Source organism: Bos javanicus, chromosome 5 (genome assembly GCF_032452875.1).
Source record: "Bos javanicus breed banteng chromosome 5, ARS-OSU_banteng_1.0, whole genome shotgun sequence".
Lineage (NCBI taxonomy): Eukaryota > Metazoa > Chordata > Mammalia > Artiodactyla > Bovidae > Bos > Bos javanicus.
This window is the reverse complement of record NC_083872.1, coordinates 59,937,458-59,960,008: the sequence shown is the minus strand read 5'-3', so window position 1 is coordinate 59,960,008 and position 22,551 is coordinate 59,937,458. Positions and strand designations below refer to the sequence as shown.

The window sequence follows — 22,551 nt, the reverse complement described above, 5'->3', positions numbered from 1 at the left end:
CCTCTGATCTAATCTACTGATAATTCCTTCTGGTGTGGATTTTATTTCAGTCATTGTATTCTTCAGCTCTGTTTGATTTTTATTTATAGTTTCTAACTTTGCTGAAATCCTTATTATGTTCATTCATTCTCTGAGTTCCATGAGCACTTTTAGATCATTACCTTCAACTCTCTATCAAGTAGACTGATTATCTCCTCTTCATTTCGTTCTTTTTCTGAGGTTTTGTCTTATTTCATCATCTGGATTGCATTTTTAAGTCTCCTTATTTTTCCCAGTTCTCTATGTATTTTCCTATGTACATCAGTTATAGTTTTCAATCTTGGAGAAGTGACTTTGTGTAGGAAACATCCAATGAGGTCCAGAAGCATTCTCTCATTTGGTCATCAGAGGCATAGGCCCCAGTGTTGCCCTCATATGGGATGCATGTACCCTTCTGTAATGGTAGGAGTTAGTATATTAGGCATGCTGGCAGGTGGAGTTGGACTCCAGCCGAGTTGGCTATGTGGCTATGCGTTGTACATTTGCTTTGAACCCACTGGATGGTAAGGGACTATAATCCCATCCTCATGATTGGTTGAGTAGCCAGGGGTGGTGGGTAGTGCTGCTACTGGCCCACTGGAGAGTAGGGCCAGGTCCTCATGCAGCTGTCTGCTTAGCCAAGGGACAGCCAGGCTGGTGTTGGCCTCCTGGGGGTGGCGATGGGTCCCTGATTTGCTGTCTGCACAGCTCAATGGAGTTTGGGCTGAAACTGACCTGTGGGTGGGTATGTCCTCCAGTACTGATAGGTTTAAGTTTCCAAAATGACACTTGGTAGGCTGATGTCATCACAGTAGAAAGAGCTCCTCAAAATGGCTACTTCCAGTGTTCCCTTTCCAAGGGGGAGTCTCAGTTGCCTTCAGCCTATCCAGGAGGCTCTCCAAGATGAGCAGGTGGGTCTGACCCATGCCTCTTTCAAATTTGTGCTTGTGTACTGGGACTTAGAGTGTGTGACATTTTGTATGCACAGTTAAAGGGTGAAGTTTCTGTTTCCTACAGCCTTCCAGCTTTTCTGAATAAAAAGCTCGCAGGCTGTCAAAGCTAGATTTTCTGAGGGCTTATCTTCCCTATGCAGGCCCTCCTTTACTCAGAAGCCTAATGTGGGGATGTGGAACAGCTGTGTGTTCATTGGCAAGGACGTCTACATATGATACTCCTTCCACTTGTGAGTTGCTCACCCAGAGGTGTCAGTCCTGACTATAATGTATCTCTGTCTCTCCTATCCACCTCACTGTTGCTCCTGCTTCAGGTCTTCAGATTTGAAAATTTTTTCTGACAGTCCTTAGGTTATTTATATAGACAGCTGCTTTGTAAGTGGTTGCAATTTTGGTGTATCTGTGGGAGGAGGTAGGCTCAAGGTAAGGTCCTATTCTGTCATCGTTGCCACAACCCCCATCAATAATTTAGCTTCAAAAGACATAACCACAATATTAACAACTAATGCACCTCAATATACAAAGAAGAATACATTCTCACTGAAATGTGTGCTTATACTACAAATATAAAATTCAGATAACATAGAAAAATACAGAACTTAAGATGCTTCTACATCTACTCGTGAGCAAGTAATTACTATAAGATCTGTCTTCCATGACAAAATCTAAACTTTGTAGAAATTAAATGAACCAACCATATGTAGATACTGTACAACAAGCAGCAAATGACTATAATTCCTGAGAAAAAGGAAACAATTCAAGAAAAATTTAAACATGAATACAAAGCAATTGGAACAAATGAAACACAATCATAGAGTTAAAAATGAAAAACAAAAACAAAATAAAAACACCTAACAGACATTCAATGATAACTGAGAAAATATTGCAAATGTAATTAGAAAGGAGCTGATTAGAAAAATAGTAGAAACTATAATGCTCAAATTTTATTTGAAAGTGGATAGCAACACTAAACACAGAGATACAAGAAAATTCACAAAAACCCAAGTAAAAGGAACAGAAAGAAAATGGAATGAAGGGACAGGAGGAAAAATTTTCTGAAAATGGATGAAAAATACTATAAAAGCAACAAAAAGGAAAAATATATATATATTATCAAGCAAAATGTAAAGCATAGATTTTGGTCAGAAAAATTCAAAACTGAAGACAATAGAATACTATCCTTAAAGTGCTAAAAGAGGACAATGGAAGACCAAATGAAAACAGTACATCCAGGAAAAACATGTTCTGTTTCAGATCATGAAGGCAAAATAAAAAACTCATTACATAAGGAAAGTAACAGAATGCATTATGCAAATTTGCCCTAGAAGAAATGGTTTCTTATTTCCCAACGTACTTGTTGTGGAGTCTTTGTATATTCTAGAGTAGTGATCATACAACTATAGCCTCTAGAGCAAATCTTGCCCTCATTCATTTACCTTTTGTCCATGGCTGCTTTTACAGTATAAAGGCAGAAGTGAGGATGTAAGAAGAGAAGGTATTTCTTTCTCTTTCAGTATGCTTCTTGGATTGTTTCTTATTTTGGTTCTAGCATCTAGTGGGCAAACCTCACCATGGTTCTCAGTCTTGAAGAGATTGCCAGGCTTCTGTGATACTTTAATACCACCTCTTCTCATGCCTTGCAATCACAGATGCAGCTATGACAGTCTGATCTTGCTAATACCTATGTTACTTCAAAGTCACCCCACAGAAAACCATAATTCAAAAAGATATAGGCAGCTTCCCGTTCATGATGGCAGAGTAGAAGGATGTGCATTCATTTCCTCCTGTGAGAACACTAAAATCACAACAAGTTGCTGAACAACCATTGCCAGGAGGATGCCGGACCTACTAAAAAAAGATACTCCACATCCAAAGACAAAGAAGAAGCCACAGTGAGACAGCAGGAGGGGCACAATCATGAAAAAATCAAATCCCAAACCCACTGGTCAGTGACCCACAAACTAGAGAACAATAATACCAAAGAAGTTCTCCTTCTGTTGTGTAGGTTCAGAAACCCATATCAGGCTTCCCAACCTGGGGACCTGACAAAGGAACTAGGAATCCCCAGGGAATCTGACCTTGAAGGCCTGCAAGAGTTGATTACAAGACTTCCACAAGACTAGGGCAAACAGAGACTTCAGTTTAAAGGAACAAACAAAACCTTGTGCACCAAGACTCAGAAGAAAGAAGCAGTGACTCCACAAGAAACTGACCGAACTACCTGCTTTTGTTGGAGGGTGTCCTGAGGAGGCATCAGTCAGCAGTGACTCACCACATGGATGGTAGGACTGTCAGCAGATGTCTGGAAAGGTCCCCTTTGGTGTAAACCCTCTTAGAGTTTGCCATCAATCTGACCATAGAGCCTGTAGACCTGAGGGCTGAATCACCTCAGGGCAGAAAACAAGCAGGTTGGGAGTGCAACTGCAAACATCAGCACATAGTTAGATCAAGAGAGTTCCCAAAAAACATCTATTTCTGCTCTATTGACTATGCCAAAGCCTTTGATTGTGTGGATCACAATAAACTGTGGAAAATTCTGAAAGAGATGGGAATACCAGACCACCTGACCTGCCTCTTGAGAAATCTGTATGCCGGTCAGGAAGCAACAGTTAGAACTGGACATGGAACAACAGACTGGTTCCAAATAGGAAAAAGAGTACAACAGGGCTGTATGTTGTCACCTGGTTTATTTATTTATTTATTTATATGCAGAGTACTTCAACTGTGGTGTTAGAGAAGACTCTTGAGAGTCTCTTGGACTGCAAGGAGATCCAGCCAGTCCTTTCTGAAGGAGATCAGCCCTGGGATTTCTTTGGAAGGAATTATGCTAAGGCTGAAACTCCAGTACTTTGGCCACCTCATGCGAAGAGCTGACTCACTGGAAAGACTCTGGTGCTGGGAGGGATTCGGGGCAGGAGAAGAAGGGGAGGACAGAGGATGAGATGGCTGGATGGCATCACTGACTGGATGGATGTGTGTTTGTGTGAACTCCGGGAGTTGGAGATGAACAGGGAGCCCTATCGTGCTGCGATTTATGAGGTCGCAAAGAGTTGGACATGACTGAGCAACTGAACTGACTGTACTGATGCAGAATACATCATGACAAATGCTGGGCTGGAGGAAGCACAAGCTGGAATCAGGTTTGCCAGGAGAAATATCAATAACCTCAGATATGCACATGACACCACCCTTCTGGTAGAAAGTGAAGAACTAAAGAGCCTCATGATGAAAGTGAAAGAGGAGAGTGAAAAAATTGGCCAAAAGCTCAACATTTAGAAAACTAAGATTATGGCATCTGGTCCTGTCACTTCATGAGAAATAGATTGGGAAACAGTGGCTGAGTTTATTTATCTGGGCTCCAAAATCACTGCAGATGGTGATTGCAGCTATGAAATTAAAAGAGGCTTACTCCTTGGAAGCAAAGTTATGACCAACCTAGACAGCATATTAAAAAGCAGAGACATTACTTTGTCACCAAAGGTCCTTCTAGTCAAAGCTATGGTTTTTCCCGTGGTCATGTATGGATGTGAGATTTGGACTATGAAGAAAGCTGAGCACCAAAGAATTGATGCTTTTGAACTGTGGTGTTGGAGAAGACTCTGAGAGTCTCTTGGACTGCAAGGAGATCCACCAGTCTATCCTAAAGGAGATCAGTCTTGAGTGTTCATTGGAAGGACTGATGTTGAAGCTGAAACTCCAATACTTTGGCCCCCTGATGCGAAGAGCTGACTCATTTGAAAAGACCCTGACTCTGGGAAGGATTGAAGGCAGGAGGAGAAGGAATGACAGAGGATGAGATGGTTGAATGGTGTCACTGACTCAATGGACATGGTTTTGGGTGGACTCCGGGAGTTTGGTGATGGACAGAGAGGCCTGGTGTGCTGCAGATCATGGGGTTGCAAAGAATCGCACAGTGCAACTAAACTGAATTCAACTTACTGAGCAAGGCCCTGTGCACCAGATAGCCTTGTGGTTCGTCTACAGGTAGCTTTTCACTCTCATGGGACCACTAGTCTCCTGTTAATTGCTTATACCAAATATTTTTAAGTTTTGGAGTTCCCTTAAGCTTGAATTGCCTACACATGTTTTTCTAAATAGAGTCAGTTCAAGTGGAAAGAGCTGTGGAGGCCTCCACTATCATGGTACAACTTTCTTTCTAGGTAAAACCTGTGTTCATCTTGTGAAACAAGCAGGCACAGTGGTCTAGTTTGCTTAGAATGACACTCCTGCTTTAGGAGAAGGTTTCTGAGTGAGGTCACTAGCCTATGGTTTTCTGAACATAAAACTTCTGTCCTTTAAGAGAATGGGAGCAGCTGGAATTGGGGCCCAGTACTCTTGGCCTGGAATTCTTAGGGTAGAGCTTTTGAATGGGGGCTGGGTAGAGATCATCATATGTTTTAGCTACCCTTGCATTGAATAGACCTTCTTCAATGTGGAGCTGGTGGGGACAAGTAATGTTTGTAGCAATAACAATCAAGGGGACATGGTAGCCTTTGACTGTGACCCAAGGGCAGAGGGATCTCTATGTCCCTGCCTGTACTTGCCTGAGTCCACTTTCAGCTCTTCTGGGCCAAGAGAGGGAAAGGAAGGAGTGAGTCCTGGCTAAATGTCAGATTCTCAGTCTTCCTGAGATTTAATAGATTTTGTCAGTAAATATTTTTTTGTTTGTTCTTTATTTTCAGATATTTCCCTGGTAGTCTCTTCAAATCAAACATATTTATTATGAGATCTCAAAATCTCAGACTTCAAAAATCAGCAAAGATTAGGAAAACAAACTAAGCAAACACATATGAACACATATCAGCTGTATTCACAATATCTAAACGCTGATCAAACATTAATTGCCCATTTATTTAAGACTGCATAAACAAAATTTGGTGTATATGTACAATGGAAAATAGAATATTACTCCTCAATAAAAAGAATGGGTTACTTATACATGAAGAAATGAAGAAATCTGAAAATCATTTTATAAAGTGAAGACACCTGAGAGAAAAGATGACATGGTGTATGATTCTATTACATACCATCCAGATCACTGGTTATCTGGAGATGAGTTTGGAGGGAAGAATGGCCTGAAAAGAGGCCTAATCAACCATTTGGAAATGAAGGAAATATTCTGTATCTTGATGCAGTGGTGTTTTCATTGGCCACAAAACTCACAGAGTTGTTCACTTTAAATACATACTGTTTATTTCAAACCAATTATTCCTCAATAAAGTGTTTAAAAAAAAAGCTTTTTTTAAAAAAAAGTTTTTAAAAAAATCTTTAGATCCAAGAATTTATATTTTTTAGCAATGATTCAGAAACATCTTTTTTTTTTAAAGGTTTCATCTTCACCTGAAGTATAGGAAGCTGCACAATAAAATAGAAAAGTTAGTTTTGCTTATTCATAATATTTATATATTTATTATTTTTAACTAACTATTTAGATATTTCTTATATTAAAGTGGAATATTAAAAGGAGGCTAAGTTTTTAATATAATTGTTGTTAGTGTAGCAGCAGCTGAGTCAGGATTAAATACCATGAACACTCCCATTTAGTAAAATTAGCTAGTTATGACTCTACAATCAGCTATAGTTAAAAATATAATGGGATGCCACGAGATGAGATTAAAGTAGTAATAATGTTTTAGATAAATGTGATCTTCAGTTTATTTAGGCATGTTTTACTAGCACTCTTTTGCTTGTAAAATACAGAATCTTTCATGCAACACGCTGAGTCCTATAATGGAACAAGCCTTCAAGAAATTTGTCATTCTTTTCAGTTTCACCTCACCTAAATCCCAGGCACATGTTCTTTGCTCACTGGACCTTAGTATTCTTTTATTAAACTGAGAAATAAGACTTTCTGTAAAGTCAAGACAATTGACTATCAAGCACGTAGGCAAACCAGGATGAGAAAGCTGTCTGACCTGACTTTATTTTGTTAACTCTTAATCATTAAGTGTTATTACTCATACTTTTCTTCTCATTTTGTTAGGTGGTATTTCCCCAGTTAGAGATGCTCAAACATTAAAAGTCATTACTCACTTCTACCTTGTTTTAACTTTATCAACCATTAATTAATATTCAGTTTAGTTTATCTGTAATTTTAAAGGTATTCCCTCTCTCCACTGTCATTAGACAGTAATTATCTTCTTCTATGAATATTTATCTACCACAAGTTACCAATGTGATTTTTCTAAAATGTCGATTTGAACACAATGTATTCTTTGAAGAAAAATCCCTAGTGCTTCCCTGTGATCTGCATAAAATAAGTCAACCTCCTTGTCTTCTTATATAGATGTACACAATTTCCATGAATTTCCTTTTAAGTCTTAAATCTCACTCCCTCTCTTTTACATTAGTATCAGAAATTAAATTTTTAGAAGTTTTACATATCATTATTTAATTGCCTTTGCCCAGAAACTTTTCTATTTCACCTTGCTCAAGTTCATTTATGTTTACAATGTACTTATGAAGTTTTCCTTGATCATTTATATCACTCATCTGTAGAAGCTGCTCTGTCTTTGTAATTTCTAGCCTTATGGCTCAGCCAGTAAAGAATCTGCCTGCAATGGAGAAGACCTGGGTTCAATCCCTGGGTTGGGAAGATGCCCTGGAGAAGGGAGGGGCTACCCACTCCAGTATCCTGGCCTAGAGAATTCCATGGACTGCCCATACAGTCGCAAAGAATCGGACATGACTGAGGAATTTCACTCACTTTATTAAATGGATTTACCATTTGACATGTTATTAATAGCTCTCTATTTAGCTATTTTTCCATCAATTAGTGTGAGCTCAAGTACAGAAATCACTTAAAATTGGGAATTTTTATAGGGCACAGAGTATATAAAAATTCAATAAGTATTAATTTGATGAATGAATTCTCACCAAGGCATATATAACACAATATGAATTATCTTTACTCTTGTTTATTTTTATTAAAACTTCCTTGTGCAAAGGTACAATTTTAAAAAACAATTTATCAGTTTAGTAGATATTCAAATGAAGGGGAGAAATAATAATGCTTCAGCCAGAGAAACCATGAGATAAATGTGCCACTCATTTAGCCCCTGGACAATTAAGAGTTACTTACATTTCACACTTGAGACTGTGTACTGCAGAGTATCTGATTCTGTCACTAGACATTCACAAAGATTTCTTTAGTAAATCCAGTATTTTGTTCTGTCTTTCTTAATACATCAGATTGTGTTACCTCTACCAAGTATATATATATATATATATATATATATATATATATATATATATAATATATGGTAGTGACTCAAGATAAACAATATATCCCAAACAACAGCCTCAAAGAGTCAGAACTTGGAATATATATGTCCTAAAAACAAATTACATGGAAACCATTATCATTATCCAAAAGGAAGTACAGAGAAAGTCATTCCATTTTAAAATCAACAGCCAGACAAAATAGAGTCCATCTTCCTGATGTATGTATTCTGATTAGGTCCAAATACATCTTCCAAAGTATATATTCTTCATATATGGGATTCAAACAAATAAAGTCTCTTAAGATTTGAATTAGTTCTTCTCTAAATTATTATAAAGCTCAGCACTTTAAGAATATTACATTTACTTAATTCTATTTTCAGTTAATATAGAATTAAATAAAAATAGGTTTTCCCCCCAGAATCTTCCTAAGAGCTTCTTTGACATCTTGGTTTCTGAGAGAGTAAATCAAAGGATTCAACATGGGAGTAATCGGGGTGTAACCCAAGGAGGCCACTTTACTCAGCTCAGGAAATCTGTCAGGGATGACATACATAAAGATGATGGCACCATACAATACACTCACGACTCCCAGGTGAGAGCTGCAAGTGGAGAAGACTTTTTTCGCCCCTCAGTGGAGTGTATTTTTAGAACTGTGGATAAAATATATATATATAAGACACAATAATGACAATTATGGTTGGCAAAATGATAATGGTGCATAGGAAAAAGGATACCATATTAGGAATATAGAGATCAGAACAAGAAATCCTCAGAAGTGGACGCTCATCACAGTAAAAATGGTCAATGTTCCGAGAAGCACAAAAGGATAAAGTAAATGTCATGATGGTCTCAATAACTGAGCTGATACAGCCAAAAAAAAAGGAACCAGCCACAAACTGAACACAGAGATGTGCTGAAATCTGCACAGAGTAGAGGAGTGGGTTGCAGATGGCAATGAAGCGGTCATAAGCCATGACTGCCAGGAGAAACCCCTCGGTCACAATGAAGAGGTCAAAGAGAAACGGCTGGGTCACACCGCCTGCAAAGGAGATGGACTTGCTCTCAGACCAGAAGTTGCTCATAGCCTTGGGTGCAATAACAGATGAATAGAAGAGATCAACGAAGGATAGGTTGCCTAGGACGAAATACATTGGTGTGTTCACCTGGGGATCAGTCATAATAATGACCATCATGCCAATATTTCCTAGAAAGATCATGGCATAGACAAGCAGAAAAAGCAGGAAGAGGAGAATATGGAACTATGGGCGGACCCTGAAGCCTACAAAAATGAACTCAGTCACTTCTGCGTGGTTGCTTGTTTCCCTGTCATCCATGGCAGAAATCTGCTGAGAGCCACAAGGCAAAATAAATGAAACTGTGGCTTTGATTCCAGTGCTGTTAATACTTTCTTAAATGTAGAATTAAATTATTTACTGCTTAATAAGATATTGCATACAAAACAATTTTAATGTCAGGAAGATGCAAAAATTTGAAGTAGATGTCATTAGGCTTCTTAAACTGTTATTCTATTAAGCAGTGAAAGATATCCTTTGGTTATTTTATTTAAATCATAATTGGCAGGGGTTTCTGCAAGAAATTAGCCTATTTTATTGCCTAAAATCACTCACATTCTAAATTTCTATTCTTAAAATGTTTAAACCTAGAGGCGTTTTTCATCTAAAATTGTAGTATGCACATTATCTAAAATAGAAGTATCTCATGTAATCTATGCTACTGCTGCTAAGTCGCTTCAGTCATGTCCGACTCTGTGAGATCCCATAGACGGCCTCCTGCCAGGCTTCCCCATCCATGGGATTCTCCAGGCAAGAACACTGGAGTGGGTTGCCATTTCCTTCTCCAATGTAATCTATATGATAGTGTTTACAACCCTCATGAAAATGAAGTTAGTGTTTGATTCATTACATGACAGTAGTAAATAAATTGAAAATATTTTTACCTTATTTTAGCTCAATATATTTCATTTTCCTTATTTATGTAGGCCATCTTTGAAAATAGAATAAAATAGACATTATTGGCATAATTGAAAACATCCAAAATTCACTAAGTGAAGATAAAGTTCTCTAATGGAATTTTCAAATATTTTCCTTTTCTCAGGTCAAAGCCATTCTCCCAATATATACATTTTTATTGCCTCTTTAAAAATATTTCATTTCCATTAACACTCATTTAACAAATATCACAGTCATTTAAACTTCTTTTTGAGGCAGAGAAAGAAGGTAGTGAATATTCCAATCCTTACACTGCAGTGAATGACTTTCTACCAAGGCTCCATCAATTCAAGACATCTCACTGTTTAGATAATGTAAGTAAACTTCACTGATATACAAAATGGAAATCCCTTTCCTGAATTCTGTTACACCTTAGGTGTTTTAAGATAAATATACTTGGGTAACCATGGATATTTAAAGACCATAGTAACTTGCATCGTCCAGAGTCCATGATCATGAACTTGAGTATGGGTAGTGGTGTTTATGATGGTGTTAGTTATTTAAAGCCTGTGAAACCTTCCTCACGATATTTCAGCATTGAATTTTTGCTCATCTTCTGTGATGGATTCCATTGGGAGAGGAGTAATCGTAATGTCAATTATGGTGCCATAAGTGAAGACTCTTGGGCTGTTGTCCATGAGGACTGAAGTAACCTTAGGTACAAACAAATAGTCTAATAATAGTCAAAAACAAGGGGAAAAGAGAAAAATTCACTTGAAATTATTACCTATATATCTTGATATAGCTATGTTTCAGGATATGACAAATGCCGTCTAAATCACAAATTCAAAAACAGATTATGGTTGCTAATGTTGTTCTCCTATATTTAAATACCAAACAGTTAAAAAATATACTGAAGGGAAAGATAACATTCATACAAGTAACTTTATATCTTTAGCAAAAATGCTTATGAGATTAGGATCTCTATTTAAAAATTCCTTTAAAACTGCAGTGTGACTGAAAGACTACATTAACATCAGAGACATACTACTCTATTTAGTAAGCCCAACTTGATAAGAATGTAATTTTTCTAAAATATTTTTATCAGATAATTTTAATATTATTTTTTAAAAACCAGTTTTTAAATTAAAAATTATGTTTAGAATTCATCTGTGTTTTTAAAGTGTATAGATAGCAAAAATGATGTGGGACCAGACCTTCTCTTTTATTATAATTCAGTATTAGTAAAAGCTTAATCAGTTTAGGAAGAGAAGGTTGATTGGATATTTTAAATGGAAAATATTAAATAAGGATAGTTAGTTATATTAAACTGAGAAACAACAGTTTCTGCAAAGTCAAGACAGTTGACCTTGGAACACATAGGCAAAAGCAGAATTTGAAAGCTCAATCTGAGTTCTGAGAATATTTTCTTAACTTTTAATGGTTGAAGTGAATTGAAGTGAAGTGTAGTGAAGTCGCTCAGTCATGTCTTTCTCTTTGCAACCCCATGGACTGTAGCCCACCAGGCTCCTCTGTCCATGGGAATCTTCAGGCAATAGAACTGGAGTGGATTGCCATTTCCTTCTCCAAACTCTTAATGGTTAAATATTATTAATCCTAATTTCTTCTTTATCTTATGAGGCAGCATTTTCCCAGTGAGAGATTCTTAAACATTGAAATAATTATTCACTTCCACGAGACCTCATTTTATTAACCACCCCAATATTCAACTTAGTTTATCCATGGTTTTAAAGATATTCCCTCTCTTCACTGTCTCATGTAAGACTGCTGTCATTAAAACAATCATAACCTCTCATTTGGATAATCAGAGGCTTTCTGTGATTCTCTTCTTCCATGAATATTTAGCTACCCAAAGTTAAAATGCAATTTTTCTAAAATACAAATTTGATAACAATATATCCTTTTAAAAATCCACAGTGCTTCCCCTGCTGCCTGCAGAATAAAAGAAATCTTTCTTGTCTTGTTATATAGGTCTGTATGAGTTCCAAGAATTGCCTTCTAGGTTTCTCTTACTCCCTCTCTTGTGCATTAAAATCAAGAACTAAATTTCAAGAAGTTTTGAAATTTTCCTTGATCATTTAGATCACTCATCTTTAAAGACTGCACTCTATACATATTTCTATATTTGCTTTTATGACTGGGTTTAACATATGGCATGTTAGCTCTCTAGTCAGATATTTTCCCCTCAATTACTGTGACCTCAAGTAGAGAAATTACTTATGCCTAGGAATTTTTATAGGGCAAAGTGTACATAAAAGTTCAATAAATATTGAATTGAAATAATTCTCACTAAGGCACATATAACAAAATATTAAATTTCCTCATTTATTTTATTACAGTTTTCTTGTAAAAAGGAAGGACATCCAAAAATATTTTATCAGATTAATCAATATTCAAATGATGGGCAGATATAATTATTCCTGTCAGAGAAACCATGAAATAAATTCATTTAGCCTCTGGGCAATTAAGAGTTACTTACATGTCAGCCTTCACACTGTGAACGGCAGAGTGATTCTCTCATCAAGAGTTCACAAAAGTTTCTTCAGTAAATATGATATTTCATTTGCTTATTACATTAGCTTGTGCTACCTCTACAAAGTACATTTATATCCACATAACACATGATACTAATGCAAGAAAATTGAAGATGAAGCACAGAGGAAGTTATTCCATTCTTAAATCAAAACAGGCAAACCAGAGTCCAAATGTACTTTTCAGCTCTAAGTACATGAAATTCTAATAAATGAAAACTTTATGATTAAGTATTTCTAAGATCAATGGGTACAACTTTTTAGTCAGTTGCTTCCCCAAGTTGTTGTAATTCCCAGGACTTTCATTTACATGACTGTAAAAATAGAATTTAAGTATCTTTTCTCTAGGCTCTTTCTCAGAGCTTCTTTGACATCTTTGTTCCTCAGAGAATAAATCAAAGGGTTCAACATAGGAGTGACTAGGGTGTAACATAAGGAAGCCACTTTACTGAGCTCAGGAAATGTATCAGGAGTGAGATACATAAAAAACACAGCACCATACAGTACACTCACGACTCCTAGGTGAGAGGTGCAAGTGGAGAAGGCTTTCTTTCGCCCCTCAGTGGAGCGTATTTTTAGAACTGTGGATACAATATATATATATGACACAATAATGATAATTATGGTAGGCAAAATGATAATGCTGCATAAGAAAAAAGAAATCAACTTATGAATATAGAGATTAGAGCAAGAAATCTTCTGAAGTGGACGGTCATCACAGTAAAAATGGTCAATGGTTCGAGATGCACAAAAGGATAAAGTAAATGTCATGCTGGTTTGAAGAACTGAGCTGATGCAGCCAAAAAAATAGGAACCAGCCACCAACTGAACACAGAGATGTGTTGACATCTGGACAGAGTAGAGGAGTGGGTTGCAGATGGCAATGAAGCGGTCATAAGCCATGACTGCTAGGAGAAATCCTTCAGTCACAATGAAGAGAGCAAAGAGAAAGAACTGGCTAATACAGCCTGCAAATGAGATGGACTTGCTCTCAGACCAGAAGTTGCTCATAGCCTTGGGTGCAATAACAGATGAATAGAAGAGATCAATGAAGGAGAGGTTGCCTAGGAAGAAATACATTGGTGTGTTCAGCCTGGGGTCAGTCATAATAATGACCATCATGCCAACATTTCCTAGAAGGATCATGGTGTAGATAAGCAGAAATAGCAGGAAGAGGAGAATGTGAAGTTCTGGGCGGACCCTGAAGCCGGCAAGAATGAAGTCAGTCGCTTCTGAGTAGTTGCTTGTTCCCCTGTCACCCATGGCAGACAACTGCTGAGAGGCAGAAGGCAAAAGAAATGAAACTGCGGCTTTGAGTCATCAATTCATCAATACACTCTTATATGTAGCTATACATTATTTACCTCTTAATGAAAAAGGTATACAAAACAATTTTAACGTCAATAAAATGCATGAATTTGGATTTAGATATTACTAAACTTCAGGAATTGTTATTCTATTAGACAATGAAAGAAGTTATATGCTTATTTTATTTAAATCATACATTGGCAAGGATTTCTGCAAGAAATTAGCATATTTTATTGTCTAAGATTACTCACATTCTGAATTTCTATTCTTGCTATATTTATTGTTAAAAAGTATCTTATCCATATTAGGAGTATTACATCTTATCTAAAATAAGCATATTGCATGGAATCTCTATGGTAGTGTTTATAGCCATTATGATAGCTAAGTCAGTATTTGTGTCATTACATGACAGTATTAAAAATATTTGAAATATTTTTACTTTATTTTACCTCAATATATTTAGTTTCCATTGCTATTGGAGCCATCTTTGAAAACAATGTGATTAGACAATATTGGTGTGTTAAGTAAAATAAAAAATCACTGAGTAGATAAAGTTCTCTAACTCTACTTCTAAACATACTTTACTTTTCTCATATCAAAGTCATTCCCCCAAATACATGAATTTAATTGCTTCATTACAAATGTTGAACTTGCATTAATAGTCATTAAATTTTAAAACATGTCATAATTACTTGGCCCTCTCTTTAAAGCAAAGAGAGAAGCTGGTGAATATTCCAATCCTTATACCGCAATGAACAACTTTCTACCAAGGCTGCATCAATTCAAGAGTCTCACCCTTTAGACAGAGAAAGTAAACTTCAGTGATATATGTAAAGAAAATCCCTTTCCTGAATTCTAGTATACCTGATATGTCTTAAAGTAAGGATAACTGGATAACTATGGATATTTAAAGATCATAGCAACCTTGTGTCACCCAGAGTCTGTGATCATGAGCTAGTGAATCAAAAGTGGTGTTTTAGTGGCCTCAGTTGTTTTTAAATCTCTGATACCTTTTTCAAGAGTATTTTAGCATTGAGCTTTTACTCATCCTCTATGATGGATTCCACTGGGAGAGGAGTAATCGTGAAGTCAATTATGGAGACATAAGTGTAGACTCCAGGGCTGTCGTCCATAAGGACTGAAATAACCTCAGGAACAGTTTAATAATAGTCCAAATACAAGGAACTTTTCCTTCTATAGTTGTGTATATCCTTTGGGAAATATTTCTGGACTTTATTTTCTGTACTGACAAAGAAAAACTTTATGGTATAATCTCAACATACATATCGGTAAGCATAGAAAAGAGATTTAAAAGTTTGCATATGAGGAAAGTTTTAGATAAGTAAATATTTTAAGTTATGTAGTAAATTATAGTTATGATTTCAAAAATAAAAAATCCCACTTCAATTTGTAATTATCTATGCTTCTTAATGTAGGTGTAATTCATGATAAGACAAATGCCCACTAAATCACAAATTCAAAGTGAGATAATGGGTGATAATTCTATGTATTCCTTTATTTAAATACAAAACAGTTAGAGGTTATTTTGGAAGATATGATAGTATTTAACACATTTAAAGAAATCCTTTGTAAAAACAGTTTAAGATCAGGATCTATATTTGAAAATTCTTTCAAAACTACACAGTGACTGAAAGACTACATTAAAGTCACAGTCTTTGCTACTTAACAAGCCTAATTTTCTAAGAATGCCATTTTTACTAAATATGTTTGTAATTCAATTTTATTTTTAGAAAATAACTGTCTAAATTAAAAAAAATAATTTTTAGATTTTATCTGGGTTTTATAAGTGTATAGACAGCAAAATGATGTGGGAACCAGTCTTCTTTTTATTATAATACAGTATTAGTAAAAGTTTAACCAGTAGAGGAAGAGAAAGCTGTTTAGATATTTTAAAAAGGAGAATACTAATTAAGGTTAGTTAAGGCCTGTTGACAATCATATGTCTTTGTGAAAAATGGATACTCAGATCCTGTGCTTGCTTTTAATCAGATTGCTTTTTGGTTCTTTTTTGTTTGTTTGGTTACTTTTGTTTTTGAAGTTGAGTTGTATATGGTATTTTTTGGCATATTTTGAATATTAACCTCTTATAAGATATATTGTTTGCAAATATTTTCTCCTATGCAGTTGGCTGCCTTTTCATTTTGTTCAAAGATTCCTTCATCTGCAAAGGTTTTCGGTTGATGTAGTCCCATTTGTTTATTTTTGCTTCTGTTTCCCTTGACAGAAGAAACAGATCCTTCCTCCTCAAAATATACACATTACTGAGACTGATGTCAAAGAGTTTACTGCCTGTGTTTTCCTCTACGAGTTTTGTGGTTTCAGAGCTTACATTTACATTTTTATCCATTTTGAGTTTACTTTTGTACATGGTATGAGAAAGTACACCAGTTTGATTCTTTTGCATATATCTATCTAAGTTTCTCAGCACCATATATTGAAGAGCCTGTCTTTCCCCATTGTGTATTCTTCCTCCTTTATTGTAGATTAATTGATGTATGAACCTGGACATATTTCTGGACTCTCTATTCTGTTCCACTGATCTATGTGTATATTTTTGTGACAGTACTATACTGTTGTGATTACTTAGCATTGTAGTATAATTTGAAATAAAGAAACACAATAATTTCAGTTTTGCCCATGTTTCACAAGAATGTTTCAGCTATATGGATCTTTTGTGTTTCCATACAAATTTTAGAATTACTTGTTGCAGTTCTGCCCAAATATGCCATTGGCATTTTAATAGAGATTGGATTGAATCTGTAGATTGCATTGTGTAGTATTGTCATTTTAATAATATTAATTCTTCCAATCCATGAGTATGGCATATCTTTCCATTTGTTTGCGATGTCTTCAATTTCTTTGATCAGCATCTAGTTTTCCAAGTTCAGATCTTTTACCTCTTTAATGAGACTTAAGTGTAGGTACTTTATTTTCTGATGCAATTGTAAATTTAATTTTTATTAATTTCTTTTTCTGGTAGTTCACTGTTAGTATATAGAAACACTATGCTACACAGATTTCTGCATATAATTTTTTTATCGTGCAACTTTATTGATGCATATATTATTTCTAATAGATTTTTGATGGCATCTTTATGATTTTCTCTATATAGTATATTCTTTTGTAAACATTGACAGTTTTCTTTCTTTCTTTCCAATTCAGATTCTTTTTCTTTTCTTTTGTTTTATCATCCTTGTCTAATTTCTAATTTTAGAGGAAGCATTTTCAGCTTTTCAATGTTAGGTATGAGGTTGGATGGGGACTTGTAATATATGACCTTTATTATGTTGAGATATAGTCCTTCTAGACCCTTATTGTTGATCATTTTAGTCATAATGGATGTTAAATCTTGTTAAAAGCTTTTATGCATCTACTGAGATGATCATATAGATTTTATTTTTAATTAGCTAGGAGGTGATGACATTGACTGAATTGTTGGTACTGACACATACTTGCATGCTGGGGGTATATCCCACTTGAAGATGGTGTATGATACTTTTAACATATTGTTCAAAAATTTTTTGTTAATATCTTGTTGAGGACTTTGCATTTATGTTAAACATGATGCTGGCCTTTTGTTTGGTTGTGGTGTCCTGTCTGGTTTTGTCATCAGGGTGATGTTGGCCTCATAGAATGAGTTTGAAAGCTGTTCCTTCCTCTTCAATTTTTGTTTGCTTTTTGAATATAAATTTATTTATTTTAATTGGAGGCTAATTACTTTACAATATTGTAGTGGTTTTTGCAATACATTGACATGAATCAGCCATGGGTGTACATATGTTCCCCATCCTGAACCCCCCTTCCACATCTCTCTCCATCCCATCCCTCTGACTCATCCCAGTGAACCAGCCCCGAGCATCCTGTCTCATGCATTGAACCTGGACTGGCGATTCATTTCATATATGATAAATATACATGTTTCGATGCCATTCTCCTGAATCATCCCACCCTCTCCCTCTCCCACAGAGTCCAAAAGACTGTTCTATACATTTGTGTCTGTTTTTGCTGTCTCGCACACAGGGTTATTGTTACCATATTTCTAAATTCCATGTATATCCATTAGTATATTCTACTGGTGTTTTTCTTCTGGCTTACTTCACTCTGTATAATTGGCTCCAGTTTCATCCACCTCGTTAGAACTGATTCAAAGGTATTCTTTTTAATGGCTGAGTAATACTCCATTTGTGTACCACAGCTTTCTTATCCATTCGTCTGCTGATGGACATCTAGACTGCTTCCATGTCTTGGCTATTATAAACAGTGTTGTGATGAACACTGGGGTACACGTGTCTCTTTCAATTCTGGTTTCCTCAGTGTGCATGCCCAGTAGTGGGATTGCTGGGTCATATGGCAGTTGTATTTTCCAGTTTTTTAAGGAATCTTCACACTGTTAATTTTTGGAATAGTTTGAGAAGGATAGGTGTTAACTCTCCTTGAAATGTTCGGTAGTATTCACCTGTGAAGCTGTTTCTTTCTTGGAATTCTGTTTTTTACTGGCAATCAGTCTGTCACATTTTCTTTCTTCTTGATTCAGTCTTAGATTATACATTTCTAGGAATCTGTCCTTTTCATTTAAATTGTCCATTTTAATGGCATACAGTTTTTCTTAGTAATGTTTTATAATTTGTGTTTCTGTGGTGTTGGTTGTAACTTCACTTTTATTTATGATTTTATAGATTTGGGTTCTCTCTCTTTTTTTCTGGTGAGTCTAGCTAAAAGCTTATCAATTTTGTTATCTTTTAAAATATCAGATATTTGCTTCATTAGTCTTTTCCATTTTTTATGCTCTATTTATTTCTTCTATGACCATTGTTCTTTCTTACTACCCACTTTGTAGTCTGATTGTTTTAATTTATTCTTTTTTCAAGTTCTTTTATGTATAAGATTGTTTATTTGAGATTTTTCTTCTTTCCAGAGGTAGAATTATACCAGTATAATCTTCTCTCTTAGAACTTCTTTTGCTGCTTCCTACAATTTGGATCATTGTTTTTCATTTTCCAATTGTCTCCAGTTATTTTGATTTCTTCATTGATTCCTGCAATGACCCATCATTTATTTTAGGGCAAATTATTTCATCTCCACATGATTTTGTCTCTGAAGGTTTTCTGCAGCTATTTTATTATACTTGATTTCTAGTCTTATATCTCTGTGGTCTGAAAAGATGTTTATTATGATTTCAGTCTTCCTAAATTTACTGAGACTTGCTTTGTGGCCTAGCATGTGATTTATCCTGAAGAATTTTCTGTGTCCACTTGAAAAGAGTGTATATTCTGCAGTTTTTGGATGAAATTTCTGCATATGTTATATTTAATATGTTGAGATATAGTCCCTCTAGACTCTCATTGTTCAGCATTTTTATCATTAATAGATGTTTAATCTTGCAAAAGTTTTTGTGCATCTATTGAGATGATCAGATAACATTTATTTTCAATTAGTTAAGAGGTGACCACACTGACTGAATTGTTGATATTTATATGTCCTTGCATTGTGGGGTTAAAGACTACTTGAAGATGGTATATATAGGTTACTATATATAGGAAGATGACATATATATATATATATATATATATATATATATATATATATATATATTTAAAACAACATTTATCTGTCTGACTTTCCAGATGGCTCAAGGTAAAGAATCTGCCTGCTAATGCAGGAGACACAGGGGACATCAGTTCAATCTTTGAGCCAGGAAGATCCCCTGTAGGAGGAAATGGAAACTCACTCCAGTATTCCTGCCTGGAAAATCCTATGGACAGAGGAGCCTGGTAGGCTACAGTCCATGGGGTTACAAAGAGTCAGACAAAATTTAGCAACTCAGCATTATCTACCTATCATTCTTTCTTTCTATACATATGCTTAACTGGATGATCTCTTAAGTTTGAATGTGCATGTATGTGTGCTCAGCGCTCAGTTGTGTTCAAGTCTTTGCCACCCAAGGGCTGTAGCTCACAAGGTTCCTCTGTCCATGGAATTTTCCAGACAAGAATTCTGGAGTATGTTGCTTTTTCCCACTCTAGGGGATCTTCCCAGCTCAGGGATTGAACCCATATCTCCATATGTTCTGCATTGGTAGGTGGAATCTTTTGCATTCTAGCAGCCTTACATTTTAAATCCATGTCCTACCTATAATGGTTTTGACACCATATTTTATATCTTTTTGCTTTGGCTATCCTTATCACATATTGTGAGTATAAAATATTTTACTACTTTTGTCTTTTGACCTTCTTATAACTTTATAAATGGTTGATCCACTACTTTATATTTTTTTTTTACCAATGATATTTCTCATTCATAAGTTTCCCATTTTTTGTTGTGTTTTTTTTTTTTTTTTTTTTTTTTTATCTGCTTACAGTTCCTTTACCATTGCTTATAAAGCCAGTATAATGATTCTTAACCATTTTAGCTTTTATTTGTCTGGAAAAAATCTTTATCTCTTCTTCAAATCTGAATAATTACATTGCTGGGTAGAGTATTCTTAGTTGCAGGTTTTTCCTTTTATCACTTTGAATGCATCATGCCCATGCTACTCATTTCTGGCCTGCCTGCTGCTGCTGTTGCTAAGTCACTCAGTCGTGTCCGACTCTGTGTGAGCCCAGAGATGGCAGCCCACCAGGCTCCGCCATCCCTGGGATTCTCCAGGCAAGAACACTGGAGTGGGTTGCCATTTCCTTCTCCATCTGGCCTGCCTATTTTCTACTAAAAAGTCACCTGATAGTCTTATACAAATTTCTTTGAATGTAACTATTTGTTGTTATCTTGCTGCTTTTAAGATTCTCTCATTATTTTTAATAGTTGATAATTTAATGTTAATGTGTCTTGTTGTGGATCTATGAATTAATCTAACATGAATTGCTATACTTCCTGGACCTAGGGGTCTTTTTCCTTCATGGGGTAGGGATGTTTTCAGCTATTATTTCTTCATATAATTTTTCTCTCCATTTATCTCTTTTCCTTTTGTGATCTCTATAGTGTGAATATTGGCATACTTGATGTCATCCCCAGAGTCTCTTAGATTATTATAATTAAAAAATTCTTTTCTATTTTAAGTTCATCATGTGTAATTACCAATTACCTGTCTTTCAGAGCACTGATCCATTCCTCTGATCTAATCTACTGATAATTCCTTCTGGTGTGGATTTTATTTCAGCTATTGTATTCTTCAGCTCTGTTTGATTTTTATTTACAGTTTCTAACTTTGCTGAAATCCTTATTGTGTTCATTCATTTTCTTTCTGAGTTCCATGAGCACTTTTAGATCATTACCTTCAACTCTCTATCGAGTAGATTGATTATCTCCTCTCCGTTTAGTTCTTTTTCTGAGACTTTGTCTTATTTCATCATCTGGAATCTATTTCTCTGTCTCCTTATTTTGCCCAGTTCTCTATGTATTTTCCTATGTACATCAGTTATAGTTTTCAATCTTGGAGAAGTGACTTTGTGCAGGAAACATCCAATGAGGTCCAGAAGCATTCTCTCATTTGGTCATCAGAGGTATAAGCCCAGTGCTGCCCTCATATGGGAAGCATGTACCCTTCTGTAATGGTAGCAGTTAGTATATTAGGCATGCTGGCAGGTGGGGTTGGAGCCCAGCTGAGTTGGCTATGTGGCTATGCGTTGTACATTTGCTTTGAACCCACTGGAGGGTAAGGGATCCCATCCTCATGATTGGTTGAGTAGCCAGGGGTGGTGGATAGTGCTGCTACTGGCCCACTGGAGAGTAGGGCCAGGTCCTCATGCAGCTGTCTGCTTAGCCAAGGGGTAGTCAGGCTGGTGTTGGCCTCCTGGGGGTGGCGATGGGTCCCTGATTTGCTGTCTGCACAGCTCAATGGAGTTTGGGTTGTAACTGACCTGCTGGAACTGATCATGGGTGGGTATGTCCTCCAGTACTGATAGGTTTAAGTTTCCAAAATGACACTTGGTAGGCTGATGTCATCACAGTAGAAAGAGCTCCTCAAAATTGCTACTTCCAGTGTTCCCTTTCCAAGGGGGAGTCTCAGTTGCCTTCACCTATCCAGGAGGCTCTCCAAGATGATCAGGTGGGTCTGACCCTTGCTTTTTCAAATTACTGCTTGTGTACTGGGACTTAGAGTGTGTGACATTTTGTATTCATGGTTAAAGAGTGATGTTTCTGCTTCCTATAGCCTTCCAGCTTTTCCAAAGAGAAAGCTTGCAGGCTGTCAAAGCTAGATTTTCTGAGGGCTTTTCTTCCCTGTGCAGGCCCTCCTGCACTCGGAAGCCTAATGTGGGGATGTTGAACAGCTGTGTGTTAATTGGCAACGACGTCTACATATGATACTCCTTCCACTTGTGCGTTGCTAACCCAGGGGTGTCAGTCCTGAGTATAATGTGTCTCTGCCTCTCCTATCCACCTCACTGTTGTTCCTCCTTCAGGTCTTTAGATGTGGAAAATTTTTCTGACAGTCCTTAGGTTACTTATATAGATAGCTGCTTTGTAAGTGGTTGCAATTTTGGTGTGTCTGTGGCAGGAGGTAAACTCAAGGTCTTCCTACTCTGCCATTTT

At 36.2% G+C, this 22,551-nt stretch overlaps 1 protein-coding gene and 1 pseudogene across 1 annotated transcript; both read right to left on the bottom strand.

The window, feature by feature from the left end:
• Nucleotides 1–8,586: 8,586 nt before the first annotated feature.
• Nucleotides 8,587–9,575, bottom strand: LOC133248731 (olfactory receptor 9K2-like; annotated as a pseudogene).
• Nucleotides 9,576–13,002: 3,427 nt separating this feature from the next.
• Nucleotides 13,003–13,989, bottom strand: LOC133248914 (olfactory receptor 9K2-like). The gene has a single exon (XM_061419187.1). It carries the CDS (start codon nucleotides 13,957–13,959, stop codon nucleotides 13,003–13,005), a length of 957 nt encoding a protein of 318 aa, XP_061275171.1. The 5' UTR covers nucleotides 13,960–13,989.
• Nucleotides 13,990–22,551: the final 8,562 nt, after the last annotated feature.

Coding starts and splice junctions, on each gene's coding strand:
- LOC133248914 (XM_061419187.1), bottom strand. CDS start 13,959: ATGGGTGACAGGGGAACAAGCAACTACTCAGAAGCGACTGACTTCATT.